Raw genomic sequence first — 26,790 nt, forward strand, 5'->3', positions numbered from 1 at the left:
GGCCCGCGCCCGGCCGCGGCGGCCGGCCCCTGCGGCCCGCGGTCGCCGCGGGCCGCGCGTGGTCCATCGACCGGCTCGACCGCTTCCGCGAGCGCTACGCGGACCTCAGCGTCGCCGCGCGCCTGAGCCTGGACCACACGTTCCGCACGGCGCCGCGGCCCAAGGGCCGGGCCAAGCCGCCGGTTCCCGCCGGCGGCAAGCGGCCCTACCGGCGCCGACAAGGCCAGGGCGCGCCCGCGGCGAAGCGGCCGCGGTCCGACTCGGACGGCGCCGCGGCCGCCGCGCGGCCCGCGCGCGGCGCCGCGGAGGCGGCCATCGTCGAGAACACGCCCGTGGCGCCCCTGGCGCGGAAACTGGCCCGGGTGTTGGTGGAGAGAGCGCGGTCCGGTTTGGGCGGCGTCGGCGACGCCGCGCTCGCCGCGGCGCTCGGAAACCCCCCGCGCGCGGCGCGCGACGCCGCGGCGAGCCGCGCGCTCCGGCGGGGCTGGGCCGTGCGCGACGCATCCGGCGGCCTCGCGCTGCCCGAGGGCCGGCTCCTCGACGCGCTCGACGCGGAGGCCGCGGCGCTCCGCGGCGGCGGCGGATTACGGTTCCTCGAGGACGCGGCCGCGGCGCGCGGCGCCGCGGCGGGGGCCGCGGTCCTCGGCGGCGACCCGGGCGCGCTGGCGACGGCGTTGGGCGACGACGTGCTCGACCGGCCGCGCGGGGGCCACGCGGCGTACCTCCTCGCGACGCCGCGCGTCCGCGTCCGCGCGCCGCGCGGGCCCGGCTGGACGGCCTGGACCGCCGCGCTCTCGCCCGCGCCGCCGCGGCCGCGCGACGCGTCGGCGGCGCGGCGCGCGCGGGCCTGGCGCGAGGCCGTCACCGGCGACCACGAGCCCTGGACCGCGCCGTCGGGCGCGCCGCACGGGCCGCTCCGCCGCGCGCTGCGCCGCGTCGTCTTCCTGCGCTGCCTGGACCGCGTCGCGTCGACGCCCCGGGATTTGGCGGAGAGTAGGGGCGACCGCAAGCCCGCGCTCGAGCCGCCGGAGGTCGCCGCGCTCCTCCTCGATTTGGCGGACGCGGGTTGTTTGTTCGTCGACCGGGGCCCGCCGACGGAGAGCCGCGGCGCGCCGCGGCCGGCGGCGCGCGGCCTCGCCCTCTTCGACGCGCCGCCGCCCCCGGAGCCGGAGGGCGACGGCCGCACGGTCGCGACATCGCGCGCGCTCGCGGCGCTCCGCGACCGCGACGGCGCCGCCGCGCCCTGTGTGGAAATCAACCAGTGAGCTGGGACGTCGGGGCCAAACTTCAGAAATCTCTAGCTCGGTCAAATCGAAGTCGATTCGGCTGATTTTTGGACGAATCGATTGCTGTCGTCGAGTTCTCGAAGCAGAGCCGAAGAGTCTGGTCCGAACCGTTCGATTACGCGCACATTGAAGTCGGGTTGAAGATTTGATTTCGACACAGGCCGCGCCGCGGTTCCTGCCCGCGGTCGACGCGCTCGACCGCTTTCTCGCCCTCGAGGAGGCCGAGGACGACGGCGACCTCTACGCCGCCGCCGACGACGAGCCGTCGTCGCTCCCGTCGAGCCCGCGCGGCGGCGGCGACGGCCGCCGCGGCGCCGAGTCCGAGTCCGAGTCCGACGACGACCTCGAGGCCTGGGCGCCCCTCGAGGCGTCCTAGGGGGCGCGCCGGTAATAAGAGGCGACAGGCGGCGCCTAGAAGCGGGTCTGGCCGAGGCCGCGGTCGCTGAGGGTCCTCGACGCGTGGGGCAGCGGCGCGTGCGACGGCGCGCCGGGCGCGGGCACGACCGTCGGCGGCGGGATCGCGGACACGTAGAGGGGCCGGCTCGCGTCGTGGCCGCCGTCGGGCACGTGCTCCAGCGGCGCGAGCGTGCCCAGGGGCGCGGCGCCGACGGCGAAGCCCGCGCCGAGCACCTTGGTCTGGTGCTTGAGCTTCGCGGCCGCGTTGACGAGGGGCGCCTCGCACGAGAGGCACGCGCGCGGCGGGAGCGTGTCCAGGGGCGCGGAGCCGGGCCGCTTGAAGTCGCCGTAGCCCCGCGCCGTCGCCGCGGCGTCCTCGGGCCCGTGGGGCACGCGGAGGACCTGCTGCGCGTGCTTGCGCGCGCGCTTGCTCTTGTCGGCCGTGTCGGCCGTCTTGAGCGTCGAGGCGTCGTCGTCGTCGCGCGGCGGCGCGGCGGCCGGCGGCGGCGGCGCGCGCTGCTCGAGCTTGGCGATGGACCGCTGGAGGTCGCTGAAGCTCACCTTGTTCGTGAGGAGCTCGAAGAGCTCCGCGCGCCGCGGCCGCGCGTCCAAGTCGCGCCGGAGTTCCTCGATCTCCGTCGCGCCCATGGCGTCGTCGACCTGCGTCGCGACCTGGGCCCGGAGCTGGGCGAGGTCGCCCCGGTCCGCCTTGGTCATGCGCATCTCGTTGAGGGCGAGCCGGAGCTCCGCGGCCTCGCGGCGGACGTCGTCGTCGTCCGCCTCCGTCGCGCGGAGCGTCGACTGGAGGTACTTCAAAATCTCCGCGTAGCGCCCCTCGACCTGGACGTCGACGTCGTCGTAGGACACCTTGCACTTGAGCTGCTCGAGGATCGCCAAAAGCTGCGACTCCGCGGCCTTGAGGTCCGCGAGCATCGTCGGCAGGTCGCAGTCCGCGTCCGCCTGGGGGAAACGTCAACTTCAACGAACGGACGGCGCGTCGCATCGCGCGTCGAGCGCGCGACGGGCGCCGTCGATGCGTCCGACCATCGGCCGCGTCGACGTCGACCGAGCTCGCGCGTCCCGAAGCGTCGCGGGGCGCCCCCGAGAAGCGGCGGTATGGACGCGGGCGCGCGCGTCCATGCGGCTCTGGACGCCCTCGAGGTGCGCGGCGTGGGCGCGCACGGCGTCCTCGACGTCGATGGACGCCTTGCCGTCGATGGCCTCGGCGTGCTCCTCGAGCATCTTGCGCTGGCGCTCGACGGCCGCCTCGTGCGCCTCGAGCGAGTCGCGAAAGACGCCGAGGAGGTGCGTGAGCTTGGCGACGTCGTCCTCGGAGCCGCCGGCCTCGCCCTCGGCCTGGAGGTCCGCGGGCAGCGTGACGTTGTGCGCGGGGACGAGGAGCTCCTCCTTGAGCTTGTCCACGCGGCCCTCGAGCCGCGACGCCGCGCCCTCGACGGAGCCGACGCGGCCCTCGACGCGGGCCAGCGCGCCCTCGGCGGCCTCGAAGCGCTTGTCGAAGCGGGCGCCCATGGCCTGCTGGGTCTCGTGGAGCGCCGTGAGGCGCAGGCCCTGGCTCTTCACCGTCTCCTCGAGGTCGTCGAGGCCCGAGACCTTGTCCTGGAGCGCCTGGACGTTCTCCTCCGCCGCGGCCACGCGCGCCTTCGTCGCCGCGAGGTCGTCGGCCTGCGCCTCGATGCGCGCCTCGGCGGCCTCGAGGCGCGCCCGGAGCTGGCGCGACTCCTCGCGCGCGGCCTCGAGCTCGTCGTCGTGGCGGTCAACGTCGCCGCGCGTGAGCGTGAGGACCAAATTGTGCTCGCGGAGGGCCTGGAGGATGACCTCGTCGGAGACGTGGGGCACGTCGTGGGTCGTGACGCCCGCGAGGCCCACGCGCGCGTCCTCGAGGTCGATCTCCACCTGCTTGAAAAAATTTGCCGGGATGGCCACGGGCACGGCCTCCTTGGCGAAGTCCATGGGCGCGGCGACGGCGGCGGCCTCGGCCGCGTCGCCGCCGCCGTCGGCCGCCGCCGCCGCCTCGGCGTCGGCCAGCGCAGGCTCCACCTCGGCGAGGGGGGGCGCGCCCTCCTCGTCGGCCATAGCTAACGCTGGGGGCGGGCAGCTTCGGCCTCGGCGCCGCGGCATCATGCACCGCTCCCGGGGCTGCCATCTCGGGCTGGGGCGGCTCGGCGCCCGGTCGCGGTGATGTCGCCCGAGGGCGCCGCCGCGCTGGCGCGGGACTCGGACGGCTCGGCGTCGGTCGTGAGCCTCGACGACAGCGACGAGGTCCTGAGCCTCGACGACAGCGACGAGGTCCTGAGCCTCGCGGAGAGCGACGAGGTCCTGAGCGTCGCGGAGAGCGCCGCCGACGAAGAAGCCGTGAGCCTCGCGGACCTGCTCCGCGTCGGCGCGGGCGGCGACGGCGGCGGCCTCGAGGCCGAGGCGGCGGCGGCGGCGGCCTTCGAGGAGGCCATCGCGTTCGTCGGGAGCCTTGGCCCCGCGCCGACGAAGCGCGGAGGCGTCGTCGAGGCGCGGTCCGCGCGGCCGCCGGAGCTCGTCGACGACGGCGCGGACCTCGAGGAGGAGCTCGAGGCCCTCGACGACGACGCGGACCGCGGCGCCTATTTGGCGTCGGCCGCGCCGACGTTTTCTTCCGGCGCCGCGCCCGTCGACGTCGCCGCGGGCGACGTCGACGACGACGGCTTCGTCGACGTCGGCTACGTCGAGGCCTGGTCCCCCGAGGTCGCGCCGCCGCCGCCGCCGCCGGCGGCGGACGACGGCGAGGGCGAGGCGCGCGTCTTCCACTCGTGCCGCGTGGCCGACGACGCCGAGGACGACGACGACTTCGCGTTCTTCTCGCGCGACCGCTACGTGCCGGCGGGCGCGCACCCCTCGCGCTACGGCGGCGTCCTCCCCGGCGTCGCGAACCGCGCCGCGGCCGCGCGGGCCGCGGCGCTGGCCCTCGACGCGTCCTCGAGCTCCGACGACGACGGCGGCTCCGACGTCGAGTTCGCGTCCGTCGTGGCCCTGTGCTGCGACGCCGGCGCCGCGGCGCCGCCGCCGCCGCCCGCGCGGCGCCGGGACGGCCTCCACTTCGACCGGCTGCCGGACGGCCCGCGCTTCGTGCCCTACGAGACCGGCGCGGACGCGGGCGACGGCCCGGCCGCGCCGGGCCTGCTCGTCCGCGCGCACGGGCCCCAGCCGCCCATCAAGCCCGCGTACCCGGTCAAGGCGCCGCCGGGCGGCGGCCGGCCCGCGCCGGGGCGCGCGGGCGACGCGTCGAAGCTCTTCGCCCTCATGTCCAAGTTCCGCGCGGACGTCGCCCGCGGCGGCGACGGGCCGGCGCTCCCGCCGAACTTCGCGCCGAAGATGAACTGGTAAGCGTTCCCGCGCGCTCCCCGTCGAGCGGCGGCCCGCGCGGCCGGAGCGTCACGCGGCGCGCGCGAGGAAGTCCCCCAGGGTCCAGCGCCCCGCGAGGTGGGGCAGGAGGGAGTCCGTCGTGCCCGCGTCCGCGCCCGCGTGCGCCGCCGCGCTCTTGAAGGTCGCGGAGAGGAGCAGGCGCCGCGCCTCGCCGTTCGCGCCGCCGCCGTGGTAGACGCGGCTGTCGAAGAGGAGCGCGTCGCCGCGGCGCGCGGCGCCGCCGCCCGCGGGCGCCTCGAGCGCGAGGTGGCGCGCGCGCTCCGCGGGCGACCTGGCGTGGAAGGCCGCCGCGTGCGTCCCCGGCCAGACGCTCGTGGGCCCCATCCCTTCCGACACGTCCTGCAGCGCCACGAGGAACGTGTAGAGCGGCGGCCCGGGCGAGAAGGCCGTGTCGCAGTGCGCCTGCTGCGCCGGCGCGCCCGGGTCGCTCGCGACGACGCTGAGCTGCACGAGCGCCGCGTCGTCGCCGACGACGGCCGCGAGGTCCGCGGCGGGCGCGGCCGCGGCCGCGACCGCGGCCGCGACCGCGGCGGACGCGTCGACCGCGACGTCCCAGCGCCGCGTCCGCGTGCGGATGTTCGTGCCGACGCGCGGGCGCAGGCACTCGGGCAGCCAGGCGCCGGGCGCCAGGGCCGCGTCGAGCGCCGCGCGCGCGTCGGACGCCGCGGCCTCGCACCAGGCGTCGCTCGCGGCGTAGTGCACGAAGCCGTCGCGCGCGAGCCGGGCCTGGAGGTCGGCGACCTTGCGTCGAGCCATGCGCCGTGCGATGCGCTCACGACCAAGAAGATGGCTCTACCCCCTGACGGAGCGCAATCAGGCTGTGGCGCAGCTCGTACAGGGTTGATCTTCAATTGACAGCAAGTTGCAGCGATCGGCCGTGCGCGCCAGCACTGCCTGAGCCCCGTCGATGCGGCCGCCCTCTTCAGGACACCTTCCTAGCATCATAATCCTTCTCGGGTTTAATGGATCGCCACTAACTCGACGTTCGTGTCGAGATCGGGCCGCTCCAGCGACGGAATCGGCGGTCGGCAGCATCTGGCTGAAATCGGCGACCTGAGGGGCTGCCAGTGTTCCGGTGTAAGATCGTGCTCGCCGCCGCTCAAATTGTGTAGGCGCTCGGGTCCTGGACCGGTGAGGACGGCTTGACCGCCCGCGCCCCGCACGGCGACCGTGCCCCACCGCACGGACCTGCCCGAGGCAGCCCGAGACGTCGAACGAGTCCCGCACGAGGTGCACGGTTCGTCCGCGCGAGCATGGCCAAAGTGGGCTCTTTTAAGCATTCGGCAGCGCCTATGGGTTCACAATCATACTCGGGTTTAATGGATCGCCACTAACTCGACGATCTACTCGACGCAAAGCACGTACGCGCTCACCGCTCGTGACCGCCGTCGTCGAGAGGGCATGGGTGACCGATTTTTGCGCGAATCGCGTCAACTCAGAGCAATGTTTCGCTCTCCGACGCCGTCACGACGCAGCCTCGGCTGGTGGTACGCAAATCTAGCCACGCAGACCGGATTTTGCTCAGGTTCGAACTTCAACCTGGTGTTGTTGCACTGCAACTTCGACGTTGAACCCAGACCATCCGCCGACTATCTAGCGCATTAAGGGCGTACGCTATGGGCTGCGGGGCGCTAGAGTACGCGGGTATGGGCGCCTCGTGGTCGTTGGCCACCCGGAAAGGCCGGAACGGAGGCCCGCGAGACGGCCAAGATCAGCCTGCCGTCAATTGAAGATCAACCCTGTAGCAATGATGAGGTTTTCAGGTTTCCAAAAGTTTGGTGGCTCGGAGCCAAAGGTCAAAATTTACCCCGCATTCTGGTCCGGATTCCGGACGAGCGCGTTTTGGCTGTGAGCTGTATCTCAGCGGCATTGGATTTCGTCAGGGATAGCTGCGAGAGCTGGGCAAGGTCGGCCTGTCCTGTGCGGGCACACGTCTGCACTCTTCGCCCCAGGCTCGCCCCCCGCCACGCCGGGGCACGTGGCAGAAGCCTTTAGAACACCATCCAGTCCCAACCTAAGACGATAGACACCACGGGGCCCTCGCCGCCGTCGCCCGCGCCTACGCGGCCCGCAGCGCGCCGGCGGAAACCGAGGCGCCCGCGCCCGCCGCCGCCGACGACGACGCCGCGCTCCGCGCGGGGGAGGCGATCCTCTCCTGGGCGTCTTAGCTTGTCTCTCCGTGCTTGCGTGAGTTGGACAACTCCGGCGTAGGCGGGGCAGTCGCGGCTCCCATGGACGGGTGGCGGGTCACGTCAGGGCCTGCGCGCCGCCTTCGCCAGCGACGCGTTCACGTACATCCTCATCGTCCTCATGTCGTCGACGTTCGCCGCCGCGCTAACCGCCCCTCGAAGATCTACATGGCCGTCGCGGACGAATCCGCCACCGCGCAGCAGCCTCGCGAGACGTCGCCCGTTCGGCGACGAGGACACGTTCTACGCGCCGAGGAAGTTCCAAGCGCGTCTGGTATCGATGGAAACCGAGGGATTTAGTCGCCGGAGGCGGCGGGCCGACGAGGTAGATCGCCGCCAAGGGCGACACCACAGCGGCCTCGCGAGGCGGATCCGCGAGGCCGACGAGGACCGTCTACACCGTGTTCTACGCGCCAAAATAGTTGACGGCGTTGATGCGCGTCGGGTATCGATGCTATTCGACGCCCCGGGCCGCCTGGAGCCGCGTGCCGACGCTCCAGATGGCCGTCGCGGCCGACTCCGCGGGCACCTCGCGAGGTGCAAGAGTATGACCATCTACATCATATTCTACGTGTCGAGGTTGGTCTCGGTGGTCAACGGCGCCGGATGTCAACCATGTTCGACGCTCTAGGGCGTGGAGGCGCCCATGAAGACGCTCTAGACGGCCGTCGCGGACGAGCCCACGGTGGCCTCGCGAGGCCCGAAAGCAGGTTCTTATAAATCATGTTCTACGTGTCGCCGGTGGTCATGACGGCCGAAGGCGACGGATATCAACGGTATTCGACGCCCTAAGCCGCGGGGATCATCATGGCGACGATCTACGGGCCGCCGCGGATGGGCCCGCGCGCCCGTCACCGCGCGGAAAAAAAGGTGCTATTTGGGGCATAGTAGGGTCGCACCGACGGCGATTCCCGACCAACAGAGACCTCCGGGGACCTCATGGGACCTATTGAAGGCGTTTAGGCTACTAAACCGACGATTTGGGGACTTTCGATTTTTCGTGACCGGGCCTACCTTGATGGAGACGCTCGAGCCGGCCCCATCGTCTGCGGGATGGGCTGCATCGCGGGGCAAGCAACGATGATAGAGGCTGCGCCCGCTTCACCACGAAGGCGAGTTGCGAGCGTCCACCGCGAGTTTACCCGGGTCGGAGACGCGCCCTAGACCGCGCAGTCCACGGCCGCGTCCCGGCCCATGGTGACGTTCGCGACGACCCTGTAGGCGCCGCAGGCGAGGGCGTTCTTGACGAAGTTCCCCCGCTGGTCCTCGTTGGCCACGACCGCGATGGTCGCGGCCGCCGTCGGGTAGTAGCCCTGCTCGGAGAGGAACCCGTAGGTGTCGCCGCCGTGGCCCACGTAGGCGCCGTCGTCGGCGAGCTTCGGCGGGTAGGGCCCCCGCGCGTTCGTCTGCTGGATCATGAGGCCCAGGCCGTACTGGATCGCCCGCTCGCCCCAGCCGTTGTCGATGGGCGCGAAGGTCTCGGCCTCCGCGAGCGTCGTCGCGTTGAGGAGCGTCTTCGCGACGAGGAGGTCGTGGAAGAACCGCGCGGCCGCCGTCGCCGTGGCGACGACGTTGCCGCACGTCCACCCCAAAATGGACGCGTCCTGCTTCAGGATCGTCGCGTTGCCGGCGCCCGACGAGCCCGCGACGTCGAGGCCGCCGGCGTCGAGGGGCCCCGTCGCCAGGAAGTGCAGGTCCGCGAAGCGGTCGCCGCCGCCCGCGAAGAGCGCGCGCTTGACCTGGGCGGGACAGGGGCGATCCGACGTCGCTTCGACGCGGGCGTTCCGCGCGCGCGCTTCGAGGACCAGCGTCCGCGCGTCGAGAGCGCGCCGAGAGAGATGAGCGCTCGTCCGAACATCTGCCGAAACGAGCGGGAAGCACACGGCCGAGATCGGCGCCTTTGAAGCCGGGAAGGTCCGCGCCCTTTCGCGGCCCCGGGGCCGACGTCGAGGGACTCCCAGGTCGCGGCCGGGTCCGCGAGGCGCGCGTGCCTGTGTGGAATTCAAATATTCAACCCGACTTCAATGTGAACGTATTCGACCGTTTTGACACAAGCTCTTCGGCTGTGCTTCGAGAACTCGACGAGAGCAATCGATTCGTCCAAAAATCAGCCGAATCGACTTCGACTTGACCGAGCTAGAGAATTCTCAAGTTTGGTCAGGACCACCCAAACCAGTGGTTGAATTCCACACAGGCGCGTGCGTGAGCAGGACGAGGCCCAGCAGCTGGTAGTTCGTCGAGCTGTAGGTGACGCAGGACCCGGGCGCGCAGACGAAGTGGCGCTCGTAGGGCTCGCGGACCGTCGCCGCGTAGGCGACGAACTCGTCCGGCGCGTGGACGGCGTCGCCCGCGGCGAGGACCTCGGCGTCGAAGGCCTCGACGTCAAAGTCGGCGACGCCGGACCGCATGCCCAGGAGCATGCGCAGCGTCACCCCCGCCGCCGCGGCGCCGAAGAGCGCCTCGAACGTCGCGCCGGGCGCGAGCCTGGGCAGCACAAGGGTGATTCAACGTCTCTTCGACGTGAGTGTTCCGCGCGCGCGCGTAACGAAAAACACATCCGCGCGTCGAGACCGTTCCGAGAGATGATCGCTCGTCCAAAAATCAGCCGAAACGAGTGGAAAATGGCCGAGATCGGAGCCTTTGAAGTTGGGAATTTCGCTCTCTTGTGCTGCCCGGGCGCGAGCGCGTCGAGCGCGGGGTCGATCCACGGCCCGGCGGCGTCGTCGAGGCCGACGACGCCCGCCTCGACGAGCTTCAGGACGGCCGCCGCGACGAAGGGCTTCGTGCCGCTCCCGAACGCGAAGGCGTCGCCGGGCCGCGCCCCGGCGGCCACCGCGACCTCGTAGCCGTCGCCGACGACGGCGAGCGACGCGGCGTAGGGGCCGGCGCGGTCGTCGAGGAAGCGCTGCAGCGCGTCCCGGAGATCTTCCACGTGCCAGGCGCCCACGGAGGCCATCCACAACCAGGAGACGAGCAGTCGGGGACGCGCCATGCTCTGCCCGGGCAGCGAATGGGCAGCGAGTTCTCGGCCGACCGTGCCGCAGGCATGCCGTTTTGGATTCATCGGATGACGATGATCTGAGGGGCATCCAAGGTGGGCGGGGCGCGTAGGCGGGGTGCGTCGCCTCATGCGCTAGAGAGAGAGCGTCTCCTTAGGGCAGCGATGCGCCGCGCGACTCGGATGAGGGAGTCGTCGGCGACGATTGTCGGGGCAGCCGAACATTCGAGCGCGACGGAGGGCGCCACTTTTGTGCAAAAGGACTAGCAGCGGCTCCGGAGATGGCGGAAGGCGCGACGAAAAGCCTCGCGACGCTCCCGAACACGGTGCACCGGCAGCGTCGCGCGACGGTCGTGCCTCTTCCGACGATGCTCGCCCGGAACCGCGAAGCGGTCCGTCCCCGGTAGGTCTTTGGCGTCGCGCTGGGCCTCGCGGGCAACGGCGTCCTCGTCAAGGGCCTGGCCGCGGACCGCTTCTGGGGCGCGCGGCGCGGCCGCGCGGCGCTCTGGGTCCTCTGGGCCGCGGCGCTCGCGACGTGGATAGCCCTCGTCGCGTGCCTCGGGGCCAAGGCGCTGCTCCACCGGCGCTTCCTCCTGCGCGAGTGGCGCCACCGGCGGCGCTGCTTCTTCTTCTTCGTGCCGCACGTCGCGCTCGTCGCGCTCTGCCTCGGCGCGCCGGACGGCGCGCGGGCCTGGTCGCCGCGCCTCTTCCGCTGGTGCTACGGCCTCGCGCTGGCGCTGCAGGTCGCGCTCTGCGCGCGGTCCTACGCGCGCTGGGTCGGCGACGACGGGCCCGGCGGCGAGCCCGCGGGCGTCGACCACGCGACGCCGCCCGACCCCGGGCGGGACGCGCGCATCTCTCCTTCAACGCGAGTCGGCCGCGGCGACGTCGACGCGCGCTCGAGCGCTCCGACGTTCGGCCGGGGCGCCCCGCACCCGGCGGCTCCCGCGCAGGCCCTACCTCCTGTCGACGGTGGGCTGGCCCCTGCTGTCGTCGCTCGCCGTCGACCTCGACATCGAGCGCGAGTGGGGCGCGCCCCTCGCGGCCTGGACCCTGGGGCCGGGCGTCGTCTTCTACGGCCTGTGCTTCGCGTCGATCCTCCAGGCGAACGCCAGGGCAGGAAAAGGGTGCGAAATTCCCAACTTCAAAGGCTCCCGATCTCGGTCGTTTCCCACTCGTTTCAGCTGATTTTTGGACGAGCGATCATCTCTCGGAACGGTCTCGAAGCGTGGATGCTTTTTCCGGAACGCGCGCGCGCGGAACACTCACGTTGAAGCGACGTTGAATCACCCTTTTGCTGCCCAGGCGAACGCGACGGCCCGCGGCGAGCCGTCGCTCTTCCTCCTCATGGCGCCGCCGTCGGCGGCGAGCGTCGCCATGGGCTGCGGCGCGGCGAGCGACGGCGCCTTCGGCTTCGCGTTCCTCCTCTTCGTCGTCGTGCTCCGCGTCGGGCCCGTCTTCCTGCGGCGGCCGGAGATCCTCGGCGCCTACTGGGCCTACACGTTCCCCCTCGCGGCGCTCGCGACGGCGGCGACGCACTGCGCCAAGTGCGGCCGCGCGCCCGAGGCCCTCGCCTGGGCCCTGTCGTCCGCGGCGCTCGCCATGGTCGTGCTCGTCGCCGGCCGCATGGGCCTCCACGCCGCGCGCGTCGCCGCGGGCGCGGACTCGTGGCCCGACCCGCTCCTCGCGCCCCCCAAGGGCGCCGAGGGCGGGACCGACGGCGCGCGCGAGCCCCTCGGCGCGGCCTAGTCGTCTTACTCACGGCCGCGACCGCCGGAGCACGAAGGCCCGCTGGTCGTCCGTGAGGCCGAGCGTGTCCTCGCGCGCCGCGACGGGCGACGGCGGGCGGAAGACGTAGGCCTCGTCGGCGGGGCTCGCGGGCGCGCCGCCGGCGACCGCGCGGCGCGTCTCGGCTTCCCAGGCGCCGTAGACGAGCGCGAGCTCGCCCCGCGTCTTCGCCGCGATGACGCCCCGGAGCCAGCTCGGCACGGCGTCGCCGAAGACGACGCGGAAGAGGACGCGCGCCCGCGCGCCGCCCGGGCACGCCTCGGCGACCCAGAGCGTCCAGACGACGATCGCGTCCGCGAACGGAATATCCGCGAATCTACTCTCCTCGACGACCGCGACGCGCGTCGCCTCGCCGCGCCGCCGCTGCGCCTTCCGCGTCGGGATGGACCCGGAGACGCCCGTCCAGCGCGGCGGCTCGAAGCCCAGCGGGTGCCGCGTCTCGACGACGCGCCGGTCGCAGACCCAGTCGCCGACGTGCGGGTCCGCGTCCGCGAGGAACGACGCGTAGAAGGCCGGGTCGTCCCACTGGGCCGCCGCGACGGCGACGGCGGACGCGCCGGCGACGGTAAAGTCGAGGAGCGGCGCGAAGCCCGCGCAGCCGGCGGCGGCGCCGTCGAGCGCCGCGCCGCTCGCGAGCTCGAAGGCCGACCGCGGGCCGTCGACGAGCTCGCCGTCGTCGCCGAGCTCCGTGAACGTCGCCGTCGCCGCCGAGAGGCGGTCCTCCTCCGGCCGGGCGGCGGCGTTTGCGGCGCCGGCGCCGCCGATTTCCGCGCATTTCCGCGGCACGAGGTGCAGCCCGTGCAAGCCGGGGAGGAGGCGCAGGACGCCGACGATCCGCGCCATGACGAAGGCCGCGACGGCGCGCAGGACGGCCAAGCCGGGACGCGACGCGGAGAGCGCCGGATCGAAGCTCATGGTAGCGCTTGTCTCCATCATGGACCGATTCATGGCCACGCGTTTGGCACGGCAACATCCACATGGCAGGGCCCGCAGGCAATCGCTGAAGCCAAACGACGCCTCTAATTCGGCCGCGCCACAGTCGCGCGCCACTCGCCGTCCGCGAACCCACGCACCCGCCGTCGGTTGCCATGTCCCTCGAGACGTGGGTGGGCCTCGCCCGCAACGGGCTCTGCGTCGTCAGCGACACGCTGCCGGAGCGCTTCGACCAGTTCGGGCGCTACGCCAACGGCATGTCGACGATGAACTACCTCATCGCGCCGCTCCAGCTCGCCGCCGTGGTCTTCAACGTGCCCGGGGCGCTGGGCCTGCCCGGCGCGGCCCTCGCCTACGCCCGGGCGCGCGGCGCCGGCGCGGCCGCGGCGCGGTCGGCGAGCGACGTCGTCCGCGTCGCGGGCGCGCGGCGGCTCGAGGCCGCGTGGGTGGGCCTCTGCTTCGCGTTCCTCAAATGCACGCTCGCCCCCGCCTTCCTCGTGCTCTTCCTCAACTCGTGCAAGCAGGCCGAGGGCTGGTGGGTCGAGCACGCGCTCCTCGCGATGCAAGTGGGATTAGCCGTCGCGCTCTGGGCCATGCGCGTGGACCTGCTGGCCAAGTGGGGCCGGACGCACAACGCGAACGTCATCGCGCTCATCGAGCACGACGGAAACGACGGCGGCCGCCACTGCGCCTACGCGGAGGCCGTCTGCGACGCGGGCCTCGGCGGCTCCGGCGACCTCGCGGCCGAGGTCCTCGGCGACGGCTGGCGAGGGCGCCGAGGCGCGCGGCGCGGCGCTCAAGGCGCGCGCGGCGAAGCTCGTCTGCGACGACGCGACGTCCAAGGCGACGCTCGCCGCGCTCCTCGCGTTCGCGGAGCGGGGCAAGGCCGACTACGACCTCGACGTCCGCGTCTGGGTCCTCAACTGCGTCGCCTTCTGCGGCTACGCCGTCTTCCCCCTCACCTACTTCGGCCCCTTCGCCCGCGACCCCTTCCACGAGTGGTTCGGCAACTTCGCCGGCGACCTCGCCTGGACCGTCGAGCCCGCGCTCGTCCTCCTCGCCGCGTCCGCCGCGAAGACCGCGGAGAAAGCATCGAAGAAGGCCGACTAGGCCGCGCGGGCGACTAAGGGGGCGGCGCGTCGGTCGTCGCGGACGTCCGGGGGGCGGGCCCTCGCGGGCCGGCGGCGGCGCGCGGGGGAATGACGTCACCTTCACTGCCACGGGAAAGCACGCCAATCAGAAGGGCAGCCCATTTTCATCGCACAATGAAGTGTGTTTCCGCGCTCGCCGCGGCGGTCGCCGCGGCCCCGGGTGCGGCCGCCGCCGTCGCCGCGTTCGCCCCCGGCGTGTCCACGGCCTACGTCACGCTCGGCGGCCTCACCTGCGGCGGCGCCCAGGACGCCTTCGTGTCCTACCCGTCGGACGTGGCCTCCGGCGCGACCTACCCCCTCGTGTCCTTCGCCCACGGCATGGACGCGTTCCCCGAGGAGTACGACGTGCTCACGTCGACGGTCGCGGCCGCGGGCTACATCGTCGTCGGGCCGAGGAGCGGCGTCGACGGCTGGTGCGAGTCGTTCTGGGAGGACCAGGTCCGCGTCGTCTCCGTCGCCGCGGACCGGGGCGCCTGGAACGCGAGCGACGCCTGGCTCTGGAAGGCCGTCGACTGGAGCCACGGCGCGGGCGCCCTCGGCCACTCCATGGGCGGCCTCGCGACGGTCATCAACGCGGGCGACCGCCGGGCCTTCCGCGCGGCCGCGGCCGTCGCGCCCTTCTGGGACGGCGCCTCTGACCCGGCGCCCTTCGTCGGCGTGCCCATCCTCTACGTCGGCGGCTCCGACGATTCGACCGTGCCGCCGGCGAGCCTCGAGGCGTTCTACGCGGCGACGGACGGCTACGTCGACAAGGCCGCCGTCGTCCTCCGGGGCTGCACGCACGACGACGTCTCCGACGACCCGTCCATGGACCAGTACGTCGGCGGCTTCCTCGACTGCTACCTCAAGAGCTCCGCGACGCGCGCGGGCGGCTGCGAGGCCATCTACGGCCCCGCGTGGGGCGGCGCCTACACGCCCCTCTGCGACAACTGGCTCCTGCCCCACACGTACTGCGACGTCGCCGCCGTCGACCGCGGCGGCAACGGCACGAACGCGACGGTGCGATAACGGCGGGCTCCGCGTTACCGGGCGACGCCCCCCGTCGCCGGCGCCGCCGCCGCGGGGCGGCAGAGGACCGGCTCCTTCGGCGCGCGCTCGGCGCACGTCTTCGCCGGCGCGTCGACGCGCACGCCGAGCTGCAGGTACGTCGGCTTCGAGGCGTCGCCCGAGCGGTCGAGGTCCGAGCTCGCCGGCACCGTGGCCCGCCGCAGCGTCGAGGGCCCGAGCGTGCGCACGAGCTCGTCCAGGGCCGGGTTCACCGAGCCGTCGCCGACGGTGAAGGCGAGCGCGCCGCGCTCCGTCGGCCGCCCGTCGAAGCCGCCGCGGAACAGCGCGTAGTCCACCGCCACGGCCGTCCCGACGGGCGCGACCGTCGGCACGCGCGTCCGCGTCTCGTTGAACGAGTCGAAGACGACCATGGTCTTCAGGTTGGGACGCAGCGGGCCCTTGGGGATCTCCGCCTTGGCCGGCGCGTCGAAGAAGAGGATGCCCGTCAGCGTGCCGAAGAAGGCCGGCTCGATGGGCACGGCGGCGGCGCGCTGCACGGTTGAAATTGCCGCGAGAGACAGCGCCTGGCGGCTGGAGACGCCCATCGCGGAGGACGGCGCGGCGATGCAGGCCAGGACGACTGCGCGCTGCCAGCGACGCATAGTCGCAGAGCCTCTCATTCCATCGAGAGCGTGCACGCGGCTTCGCCTCAAATGTTGCACTCTGCACGTTGAGTTCAGGTTGCCGTCTTTTTACCGTATCCCGCCGGCGGGACCTCTCACCCCCGGCGGTCCTCGAGGACGAGGCCCGCGGCGCGGTGCGCGACCGCGGAGACGGCGCCGAGGGGCTGGCCGCTGACCGTCGTCGGGAGGACGCTCGCGTCGACGACGCGGAGCCGCGCCGCGCCGCGGACCCGGAGCCGCGCGTCGACGACCGCGCCCGCGTCGTCGCCCATGCGGCAGGTGCCCACGAGGGAGCCCGCGAAGTGGCAGAACGACCGGCGCACGTAGGCCTCGAGGTCGCCGTCGCTCGCCGCGGCCGCGCCCGGCTCGGCCTCCTCGCCCGAGAGGCCGGTCGCCGCGACGACGGCGCGCGCGAGCCGCAGCGCGGCGACGAGGTCCGCGAGGTCCCGCGGGTCCGCGAGGTAGCCATGGGCGATCGTCGGCGGCGCGAAGGCGTCGTTCGACGCGAGCGTGACGGCCCCGGCGCTCCGGGGCTTCAGCAGGCAGCAGTGGACCGTGAAGGCCCGCGGCAGCGCGCCCGCGCGGACGGCCGCGACGTGGTCGTCGTAGGACGTCCGGTGCGCGAAGGGGAAGGCCATGGCCTGGTAGAAGAACTCGTACTTGGGCGCCGCGCCGCCGCCGCCGCCGTGGAAGCACTGGACCTCCTGCGACGTCGCGCTCAGCGGGCCCGCGCCCGCGGCGCCGTAGGCCGCGAGGCCCGCGAGCGACTGGCTCCGCCGGTCCCAGCCGTCGTCTCGCGCGCGGACGACGAGCCCCGTGCCCGCGAAGTCCCGCAGGTTCCGCCCGACGTTCGGGAGGTGGACCCGCGGCGCGACGCCGACCTTCGCGAGCGCCGCGGCGTCGCCGACGCCGGAGAGCAGGAGGAGCTGCGGCGAGTGGACCGCGCCCGCGGCGAGCAGGACCTCGCGCCGCGCCGCGACGCGCGCCGCGCGGCCGTCGAACGCGACCTCGACGGCGACGGCCGCGTTCGCGTCGTCGAGGATGACCCGCGTCGCCCGGCAGCCCCTGCGCGGCGCGCGCTCGGACCGCGGGGGCGCCGCGGGGGCGCCGGGCCGCGCGTGACGACGTCGAGGTTCGCGCGGCGCTCGAGGAACGCGTCCGCGTGCGACGCGCGGCGGCCGAGGCCGTCGACGGTGACGAGCGGCCGGCCGCAGCCGTTTCCGGGCGTCGCGCGCGCGCCGTCGGCCCGCGGCGCGCCGAGCGCGGCTTCGCAGGCGGACGCGAAGGCGTCGCCGCCGCGGGTCCGGTGGCGCGGCGCCCGGAGCGGGAGCCGGGCCTCGACGGCGGCGAAGTCGGGCTCGAGGTCCGCGTAGCGCCAGCCCGGTACGCCCCAGCCGTCGAAGTCCGCCGGGTGGCCCCGCGCGTAGAGCGTGTAGCCGACGGCGCTGCACCCGCCGAGGCACTTGCCGCGGCACTGGAGGAGCTCGCGGCCGCGCGCGCCGTCGCGCGTCGCGAGCTCGGGCTCCGGCGCCGTGCGCAGGTCCCAGTGGTGCGGCGTGCCGTAGACGTGCATGGCCTGCGGCGGTGGCGGCGTCGGAGCGCGCGCGAGAAGGACGACGGACGCCGCGGAGAGTCTCGCCAGAGCGGGGACGTCGAAGAAGAGCTCGTCGGGCGCCGCGCCGGCCTCGACGAGGAGCACGGTCGACTCGCCGTCGCGCGAGAGCCGCTCCGCGGCGACGCAGCCCGCGGCGCCGCCGCCGACGACGACGTAGTCGTAGGCCGCGCCGGGCCGCCGCAGCGGCGCGACGCGCGCGCGGCGCCGCGACGCGAGGCGGGAGCGGCCGTAGAGGACCGCGGCGGCGGCGGCGAGCGCGCCGTAGGCCGCGCCGCCGGCGGCGAGGACCGCGCGGCTCCGGTCGTCGGCCGCGGCCGCGCGGCCGCCCGCGGCGGCGGCGGCGGCGGACGCGACGAGGTGCGCGGCGAGCGTCTCGCGCCGCGAGCCGCCGAGGGGCGCCTCGAGCGCGTAGCAGCCGTTCGCGGCCGCGGCCGCGGCGACGGCGGGCCACGCGCGCGCCGCGGCGCCGAGGCCCGCGAGCGCGGACCAGACCTGGGCGGGAAAAGAGTGATTCAACGTCGCTTCCACGTGAGTGTTTCGCGCGCGCGCGTTTCAAGGAAAACATCGACGCTTCGAGACCGTTCCGAGAGATCGCTCGTCCAAAAATGAGCCAAGACGAGTGGAAAACGGCCGAGATCGGAGCCTTTGAAGTTGGGCATGTCGCTCTCTTTTCCTGCCCCGGACCAGACGAGGGACACGCCGAGGTAGTTGGGCCGCGCGGCGACGACGGCGGCCTGGAGCGCGAACGCCGCGAGCGCGACGGTCGCCGCGCCGGCGACGCGCCGCGCGGCCCAGGCGACGGCCGCGAGCGCGCAGCCGTTGATCGCGAGGTCCCGCGTCGACACCTGTGTGGAAATCAACCAGTGAGCTGGGACGTCGGGGCCAAACTTCAGAACTCTCTATCTCGGTCAAATCGACGTCGTTTCGGCTGATTTTTGGACAAATCGATTGCTCTCGTCGAGTTCTCGAAGCATAGAAGAAGAGCTCGCGTCGAAACCGTCGCATACGCTTACATTGAAGTCGGGTTGAATATTTGATTTCCACACAGGTCGACACCTCGAGGGGCTCCGTGCGCACGTAGGCGAGGTGGAGCGCGACGCGCGCGCACCGCATGGCGCGACTACCGAAGCCGAAGAACGGCGCGCGCTCGCGGCCCGCGCGCGGCGGCGGCGGCGCCGCCGCCCACTGGCCGAGGAGGTCGACGAGCGCGGCCGCGACCTAGGGCGCGCGGGCGGGTGCGTAACGACGGCGCGCGCGCGCGGGCGCCGCCGGCGGACGGCGGCGCGCAGCGCGGCGCGGTCCGCGCCGTCGTCGAGGCCCGCGCGCGCGTCCGGCCGCCGCGCCGCCGCGGCCGTCGCGGGCCAGAGCTCGCGGAGGAGCCGCGCCGACCGGCCGAGGTCGCGCTCGAGGAGCGACCGGCGCTGCGCGCGGGCCCGGGCCTCGCGGCCGCCGCCCGCGCCGCGCTCCGGGAGCGACCGCAACTCCTCGAGCAGCGCCCAGGCGTTGACGAAGGCCCAGGCCCGCGGCGGCCGCGCCGCCGGCCCGCAGCAGAAGGCGCGGAAGAGCCCGAAGACGGCGGGGCTGCCCAGCGCGGCCTCGACGAGCGACGCGTCGGAGGCCGCGTCGGGGCTGCACGCCGAGGCGCCGTCGGGGCTGCACGCCTCGGCAGCTTCCTGCGTTCCGGCCGGCCTCCCCATCGTCGTTGGGGGCGGAAACATCAACATCAAGGCAGCCCATCGGCATGGCTCTCGCAAGCATGACATTGTAAAGATGCGGCGGTGGTGGGTGTTCACGATCACAATCGCGGAGGCCCAAGACGTCGACGCCGCGGCGCGCGCGGCCGCCGACGCCTGGGCGCGGCGTAGCCGCGAGCGCGTGCGCAACCACAGCGTCCTCGGCGACCACGAGCTGTCGTCGTGGTTCCTCAGCTTTCCTCCCGGCGGCGGCTTTAGCGGCCTGCGCGTCGTCGACGGCGCGCGCGCGCCCGTGGCGCTGTGCGTGCCGCCCAAGTGCGGCTCCGTCGCGGCGCACACCGCGCTGCCCGGAGGCAAGCTCGAGTGGCTCGGCGACGGACCCGGCGGCTGGCGGAACCGCGGCGCGGACCCGCGGGACCGGCCGGAGGCGACGCACGCCGCCGTCGAGGCGTTCCTGCTGGGCCGCGGCCGCGTCGTGGCCATCGTGCGCGACCCCGTCGAGCGCGTCCTGTCGTCGCTGGGCGCGTTCAACGTCGAGATGGTCTGCCCGAGCTGCCGGACCGCGGCCCTCCGCGGCGACCGGGACCGCCAGCGCCTCCACTACGCGACCCACGAGCTGCCCCGGCAGCAGGCGCAAACCGGTGACCGCGACGGTTTTTCGAGAGCTTTCGACCGGGAACACGAAGCGACGTCGCCGCCGACGCGCTCCGGTAGGCGCTGCCCTGCGACGAGCAGCGCGCGCGGGTCAACGAGCACTTCCGCGCGCTCCGGTGCTTCTGCGGCTTCGAGGTGCCGGGCGCGCTCGGCCGCGCCGCGGTCCTGCGCCACGGCAGCGCGACGGACATGGCGCGCCTGCCGGACCTCGTGCCGAGCGCCGACCCCGCGTTCTGGACGGCGCGGCGCTGGGGCGCCCGCCGCAACCTCACGGCCGTCGCGACCGGCGCCGGGGGGGGGGGACGCGGCGCCCCGACGGAAACGGCCGACGCGCGCAGGTCGAGTACCTGTCTCCGGCGCACCTCGCCGAGACCGACGCGCACGCGCAGCGCACGCGCGACCGCCTCGCCGCGTTCGACCCGGCCCTCGTGGCGGCGATAGGCGCGGCCGTCGCGCAGGACCTCGCCTTCTTCGCGGGCGTCTTTGAAGTCGTGTAAGCGACTTCAACGTGTCCTGCACCTTCGAGTGATCGATCGACGACGATTGCCCGATGGTGGACATGTCACCCTAGCCGGGCAGCCCCGCGATGGCCGCGCGCCGCGGCGTCGTCGCGGCGCTGTGGCTCGCGTGCGCGGCGGGCAAGGTCAAGGACACGCACCGCGCGTCGGACGTCGCGCGCGAGAAGCGCGGCGACGTCGACGCGAAGCTCGCGACGATCCCCCTCGCCGTCGACGGCCTCGACGCGCGCGGCGTCGTCGTCCACGTCCTCGCGACGGCGAAGCACGCCAAGTACAAGGAGGGCAGCGGCTTCTACGACTACGTCGACGAGCGGCTCTACGGGTCCGCGGCGACGTGGGGCCGCTACGTGCCGAGGCTGACGTACGTGCTCGGCGGCGCGGGCGCGGGCGAGACGAAGCTCGCGGCCGAGGGCCACGCCACGCGCGACGGCTGGCTGACCTGCGCCGTCGTCGAGCGCGCGGACCGCGGCGCGCTCGAGCGGTCGTCGTGCGGCGGCGGCGCGTTCGAGATCCTCCGCTTCAAGAACTGCTCGAACGAGTACTACGGCTCCAAGGGCCCCTGCTGCCGCTGCCAGGAGTCCATGCGCTGGGCGCTCTACCGCGAGCCGGAGCTGAAGTGGTACGTCTTCCAGGACGACGACATGTTCGTCCGCGTCAACGCGCTCCTCGCGGTCCTCGCGGCCTACGCCCCGGGCGAGCCCCTGGCCTTCTCCGGGGGCAAGTCGCTGCGGGGCTTCGCGCCGGGCATGTGGAAGGAGCTCGCCGCCTGCGACTCGAACGCACAGTGCACCTTCAAGTTCCCCTGGATGCAGCCCGCGGTCTTCTCGCGCGCCGCGCTGGACAACTTCCGCCTCGCGGTCGACGCGAACGGCCTCACCTACGAGTGCGACGCCTTCACGGTGACCCACGACGTCGGCCTGGGCATCCTCAACTGGATGGCGCGCACGCCGACGGTGCTCCTGAAGCAGAGCTTCGTCGGCGACGGCCAGGGCAGGAAGCCCGACGCGATCGCCGTCCACGGCGTCCGCCGCCACAGCGGCGAGTCGACGATCGGCGGGCTCAAGGGCCCGAGCGGCGGCGACGGCGCCCTCCAGAGCCACGAGGGCCTCCTGGCCCACTTCGCCGAGCTGGACGCGAAGAGCCCGGCCGACTTCCGGCGCGCCGGCGCCGCCGCGGCGCGGTGGCGGCCCGTGAACCTGACGGGCTACCTCTCGGCGAACAAGTCGAAGCTCCTGCCGTCCGCCTGGGAGACCTACGCCCCCGGCGACTGCCCGCGGTTCGACGCGGCCAGGGCCGCGGCGACGTGCGCCACGGAGGACGCGCAGGCCACGTGGCGGCGCCTCGGCGGCGCCGCGCCGGGCGCCGTGTGGGTCGCGCTAGCCTCCTAGGGGCGTCGGCCGCCCCGCCTCGTCGAAGCAGAGGGCGTGGTAGAGGAGGCGCGCGGCGAGGTGGTTGTAGCGCGGCGCGAGGTGGAGGCAGTCGAGCGCGCAGGTGCCCTTGGACGCCGTCGCGCGGACGCGGAGCCGGCCCGCGTCGCCGCCGCAGTCCTCCTCGAGGCGGAGCGGCGCGCCGGCGCCGGGGTGGGCCCGCCAGGCGGCCTTGAGGAGCTCCCAGAGGGGCAGCGTCCGCAGGTCGAAGGCCGCGGCGTCGAGCGCCGGCGCCGCCGCGGCCACGCGCCACCGCTGCGCGCCGAGGTCCCGGGCCCGCCGGCACCGCAGGGGCCACCGGAGGCACGCCGGGCACGCGACCATGTCCTCGTAGGCGCCGCTGGGCACGGGGAAGTGGCTCGGCGACGTCTCGCGCCAGACCCACGTCGCGCGCCGCCGCGACGGCCCCGCGGCGATCCAGGCCACGAGCGCGGCGGCGTCCGCCGCGAGGTGCGACGCGTTGCGGTAGTGCGCGCCGAAGCTCAGCAGGACGACGTCGCCCGCGCGGAAGCGCGCGGCGGCGTCGACGGCGTCGAGCGCCGCGCCGTCGAAGCGCGAGACCTTGAACCGCTCGAGCACGTCGAGGCGCGCGCCCGCGACGGCGAAGCGGTCGGCCGCGCAGCCCGGCCCGCACGCGGCGCGCTCCGCGCGGGCGCCGCCGTGCGCGAGGAGGCCGAGCAGGGCCTTCCAGACCTGCTCGCCGAGGCTGTCGCCGAGGAACGCGACGCGGCGGCCGGCGGCGCAGCGGCCCGCGAAGTCGCGCGCGTCGAAGCGCCGCAGCCGGCAGGTCGCCGGCGCGAAGTCGTGCACTGATTTCGCGTACTGGTCCGGCGCCGCGCCGGGCGCCGCGTCGGCGCCGAAGCCCGAGGCGCGCCGGTCCGGCGCGGCCCGCCACACGCCGCCGGGCAGGCCCAGGGCGAGGTCCGTGGCGTTGCAGTGGGGCAGCGCCTTGGCCTCGGCCTCGCTCCGGCGCGCGCGCTTGATCTGCGTGCGCTTGCCGATGGCGCACGCGCTCGCCGCGAGGAGGAGGAGGCGCATCAAATATGCAAGGAGCCCTCCATCGTGGTCCATGGGCTCATTTGAGGTCGTTGATGCCGTCAAGCCAGTCTCTTTCAGCTGGGGCCGCATCTCATGGCCGCTGGCGCCGCAGCCCAGCGAGAAGAGCACCGATGATCGCACCAATGGTCGCACCAATGGTCGCACCAATGGTCGCACCGATGATCGCGCTCCTGCTGCTGGCGCCCGGCGCCGTCGCGCTGCGCAGCGCGCGCGCGCCCCGCGTGCGCGGCCGCCGCCTGAATTCCGTCGTCGACGACTACCGCGCGGCCCTCGCGGCGCAGCTCCCCGAGGCGCGCGACGACGCCTGGTGGGCTTCCTTCGCCGCCGCGTCCGAGCGGCCCCTGCGCGCCTCCCTGCGCTGCGTCGACGCCGCCGCCGCGGCGTCGTTCCTCGCGGGCGCCGCGGCGCGGAACCGCACGGCGACGGCCGTGCCCTGGGCCGCGGGCCGGGGCTTCTTCGTCGACGGCGGGCCGCCGCTCGGCAAGGACGCCGCGCACGTCGCGGGCGACTTCTACGTCATGGAGGCGGCGTCGATGCTGCCCGCCGCGTGCCTCGTCGACGGGCTCGACGCCGCGGCCGCGGCCGTCGTCGTCGACGCGTGCGCCGCGCCCGGCGGCAAGACGGTGCACCTCGCGGCGGCGCTCCGCGACGCGCGCAGCGGCGCCGCCGTCGTCGCCAACGAGCTGAGCTCGAGCCGCCTCGGCGCGCTCGTCGCCAACTGCCGGCGCGCGGGCGTCCTCGACCGCGTCGCCTTTGTGCACGGCGACGCCGGCGCCGCGCTCGCGGCGGTCGGTTCCGCCGACGGGATACTCCTGGACGCGCCGTGCTCGGGCGACACGCAGGCGCGGCGCGACGGCACCTCGCTGCGCGCGCACCTCGCGGCGCAGCCCAAGGACCTCGGCCCCATCGTCGCGACGCAAACGCGCCTTTTGGACGCCGCGTGGGCCGCGCTGCGGCCGGGCGGCGCGCTCGTCTACTCGACGTGCTCCCTGCGGCCGGAGGAGGACGAGGAAGTCGTCGCGGGGCTCCTCGCGAGGGCGCCGGACGCGGCCCTCGAGGACCTGGGGCACGTGTACTCGGGCGCGCCGTCGGCGCTTTTGCCGGGGTGCCTGAGGGTGTGGCCGCAGGACGCGGACACCGCGGGCTTCTTCGCGGCGCGCCTGCGCAAGGCCGGCGTTTCGGCGCCGCTTAGCGCGGCGCGCCCGGCCTGCGACGCCGCCCTCCGCGCGGCCGCGGCAACCTTCTTCGAGGGCTGGGGGCTTCAAATCGACGGCGCGGCGCTCGAGCGCGACGGCGCGGCGCTCTGGCACCGGCCCGCGGCGCCGCCGCTCGCGGGCCTGCGCTACAACCGCGTCGGCGCGAAGCTCCTCGAGGGGCTCAAGGTCCGGGGCCGCGCGCCGGCGAGCGACGCGGCGCTCGCGCGGGCCATCGCCGGCGGCGCCGTGCGCCTCGCGCACGATTTCGCCACAACCTTCGGCCGCCGCGTCGCGGGGCCGCGGCGCGTCGTCGTCGACGAGGCCGCGGCGGCGGCGTACCTGCGGGGCGACGACGTCGAGGTCCCGGAATTGGGCGTCTCCGGCCAGGTCCTCGTCGCGACGGACAACCTCGTCCTCGGCCTCGCCAAGGCGCCGCCGCCGGGGAAGCCGGGCGGCCGAAGGACGCGCCTGAAGAACCAGCTGCCCCCGGCGTGCGCGCGGCGGGACGTGACCTTCTAAGAGCGCCGCTCTTTTTGAAGTCGAACCCAGGCGGCGAGGGCCTTTTAATCGACGCGGTGCGCGTTGGCGCGCGCGCGGGGGTCGTAGGCGAGGGGCTTCTTGCGGTCGCGGCCGCGGTGCGTGCGGCCGAACGTGGGGCCGTCGCCGTCGCCGCCGCCGAGGACCGCGAGCATGTTCGCGAGGCGGCAGAGCTGGTGGGCGAGGAGGTGGCCGCGGCTCGCGTCTTCGAAGTCGACGAGCTCGTCGTAGCGCGCGTTGAGCTCGCGCTCGGCGTCCTTGAGCCGCGGGTCGTGGGGCGCGGCGTCGCCGCCGTCGCGGCGCTGGAGGAGCCACCGCGGCGCGCGGAAGGGGTATTCGGGCGAGAGCTCGACGGTCGCGGCGAAGGCGGCCTTCGACGGCGCGTGGACGAAGGTCGCCTTGTAGTAGGACCGGTGCGGCGGCGCGTCCTCGAGCGCGGCCGCCGCGGACGACGCGAAGGGGTCGCGGTCGGGGGCGTAGGGCGCCCAGGACCGGAGCTCCGCGGGCGGGACGGCGGCCTTGGACGGCGCGATTTTCGCGCGCCACGCGTCGTCGTAGCAGGGCAGCGCCGTCGGGCAGGGCCGCTTGGCCAGCGCCGCGAGCTGCGCGTCGAGCGCCTTCGCGGCCGCAACGCGCGCGCGGAGGCGCGCGACGACGAGGCGCGACGACGGCGCGAGCTTGCCGGGGGCCAGGGGGCCGGGCGCTAGACCCCCGAGCCACTGCGCCCAGGCGAAGGGCCGGCCGAGGGCCGCGTAGGGGAACGGCGCGCCGGGCTTGACGCCGAGCGCGAGCGCGGCCTGCGCGCAGGCCTCGGCGCCGACGTCGTCGCCGGCGTCGCCCGGGAAGAGGTCGACGAGCGACTCGTCGGCCGGGGTCACGACCACGAGGTCCGCGAGCGCGGGCACCGTGCGGAAGGCGACGCGGACGCCGTCGACGTTCACGACGACGGCCCCGGGCGACGCGGCGACGCGGACGCCGCCGTAGTCGTCCGCGGGCCCCGCGGCGTCGTCGTCGTCGCCCGCGCCCTCGACCTCCAGCGCGCTCCCGGCGTCGAGCGCGCCCGCGGCGATGAGGCCCGCGAGCTGGCCGTGGATGAGCGCGAGCGGCCGCGGGAGCCGGCCCAACAAATCGTCGCCCGGCCGCCGCTTCCGGCCCCGCTGCTCCAGTAACGGAAGGAGCGGGCGGCTCGCGTCCTTGACGGCCGTGAGGCGCTCGGGGAGGTCGCGCAGGAACGCCCGCCGCCGCTTGCCGTCGGCCTCCATCGTCGCGCGCGTCGTCTCCAGGCCTTCCCGCTCCGCGAGGAGCCGCCGCCGCGCCTCGAGCTCCGCCTGGAGCAGGCCGAGCCGCTCGGCGTGCTCCGCGCCGTCGACGGCGCCGCCGCCGAGGAACCGCGCCATGGACGCGCCCTCGTCGGCCTCGATGCGCTCGAGCTGGCCGCACGTGAATTCGCGGCAGAGCTTGACCTCCTCGCTCAGGCGGAACTCGCGGTACTGGAAGTTCTGCAGCTGCAGGTGCTGGTCGTCGAGCACCTTGCGCCGCTCGCCGACGACGGCCTGGATCTTCGAGATCTCGAGGTAGGACTTGCGCGACGCCTCCTTGACGTCCATGAAGGCGCGCACGCCCGTCGTGCAGGCCCGCTTGTAGGCGTCGCCGCTCGGGCCGCCGCCGAGCTCCTCGAGGGCGCCCTCGACCTTGGCGCAGGCCGCGTCGAAGCGCGCGAGCGCCGCGTGGAGCGCGGCCGGGTCCATGGCGTCCGCCCCGGCGGTGTCCATGGGCGCGCTCATGCTCGCGGCGAGGCCAGCTCGAGCCTCGCGGTCGGCTGTCGCGGCGCGGGCGGCGGCGGCGGGCGCCGGCGAGAATGTGTGGCAAGAGCGAAGTGCCAGTCGTCCGAGGCGAAGACTCTGAGGGCCGTCGCCGTCGGGCCGCGTCCCGAGATCCCGAGCAGCGCGGCGCCGTCTGGCCGCGTCCCGAGCTGCGCGGCGCCCGCTGGCCGCGCGCAGAAGTCCGCAGCCTGCGTCGGGACGCGCGCGCGTTGCCCGAGAAGGCTGCGAGGTGTGTTTTGGAAGCTTAGGACGCCCCTAATCACGTGCTAATGGGAGGGGGCGTCATCGAAGTGGGCGTCGAGGCCCCTGGGCCACCCGAGCGTCAGCGGAATGGCGCAGGCGGGACGCTCGTGGAACGGACCAGGGGAATCGGGTGGTCCTCATTAGGGACCACGGTGAGGATAGAGTAGGATTTGGCTGAGATGGTGATGATGGAGGGGCA

At 74.2% G+C, this 26,790-nt stretch overlaps 5 protein-coding genes across 5 annotated transcripts in view; 2 read left to right on the forward strand and 3 right to left on the reverse strand.

The window, feature by feature from the left end:
- Positions 1-1,265, forward strand: part of AURANDRAFT_62847 (hypothetical protein) — a gene marked incomplete at both ends in the record, with an annotated part of 3,070 nt that extends 1,805 nt beyond the window's left edge. Inside the window, one exon of the mRNA XM_009036795.1 lies at positions 93-1,265. Coding sequence (XP_009035043.1) covers positions 93-1,265 — 1,173 coding nt within the window. The remainder of the gene's footprint in view (positions 1-92) is intronic.
- A 432-nt stretch (positions 1,266-1,697) lies between these two features.
- On the reverse strand, positions 1,698-3,776 carry AURANDRAFT_62848 (hypothetical protein; the record flags this gene model as incomplete). The annotated part of the gene is made up of 2 exons (XM_009036848.1): positions 1,698-2,642; positions 2,805-3,776. 2 exons carry the CDS (start codon positions 3,774-3,776, stop codon positions 1,698-1,700), a joined length of 1,917 nt encoding a protein of 638 aa, XP_009035096.1.
- A 1,329-nt stretch (positions 3,777-5,105) lies between these two features.
- On the reverse strand, positions 5,106-5,852 carry AURANDRAFT_62849 (hypothetical protein; the record flags this gene model as incomplete). Its single annotated transcript, XM_009036847.1, has 1 exon — positions 5,106-5,852. One exon carries the CDS (start codon positions 5,850-5,852, stop codon positions 5,106-5,108), a length of 747 nt encoding a protein of 248 aa, XP_009035095.1.
- Positions 5,853-10,420: 4,568 nt separating this feature from the next.
- AURANDRAFT_71236 (hypothetical protein) lies at positions 10,421-14,114 on the forward strand (the record flags this gene model as incomplete). Its single annotated transcript, XM_009036796.1, has 6 exons — positions 10,421-10,609; positions 10,691-11,196; positions 11,237-11,351; positions 11,589-12,031; positions 13,111-13,753; positions 13,848-14,114. The coding sequence occupies 6 exons, from the start codon at positions 10,565-10,567 to the stop codon at positions 14,112-14,114; spliced, it is 2,019 nt and encodes a 672-aa protein (XP_009035044.1).
- Positions 14,115-15,879: 1,765 nt separating this feature from the next.
- Positions 15,880-26,338, reverse strand: AURANDRAFT_71237 (hypothetical protein; the record flags this gene model as incomplete). The annotated part of the gene is made up of 7 exons (XM_009036846.1): positions 15,880-16,890; positions 16,980-17,932; positions 18,058-18,285; positions 18,497-18,658; positions 18,718-19,113; positions 21,824-22,717; positions 24,561-26,338. 7 exons carry the CDS (start codon positions 26,307-26,309, stop codon positions 15,921-15,923), a joined length of 5,352 nt encoding a protein of 1,783 aa, XP_009035094.1.
- Between the last annotated feature and the right edge of the window lie 452 nt (positions 26,339-26,790).

The sequence above is a fragment of the Aureococcus anophagefferens genome, assembly GCF_000186865.1.
Source record: "Aureococcus anophagefferens unplaced genomic scaffold AURANscaffold_5, whole genome shotgun sequence".
Classification (NCBI taxonomy): domain Eukaryota; class Pelagophyceae; order Pelagomonadales; family Pelagomonadaceae; genus Aureococcus; species Aureococcus anophagefferens.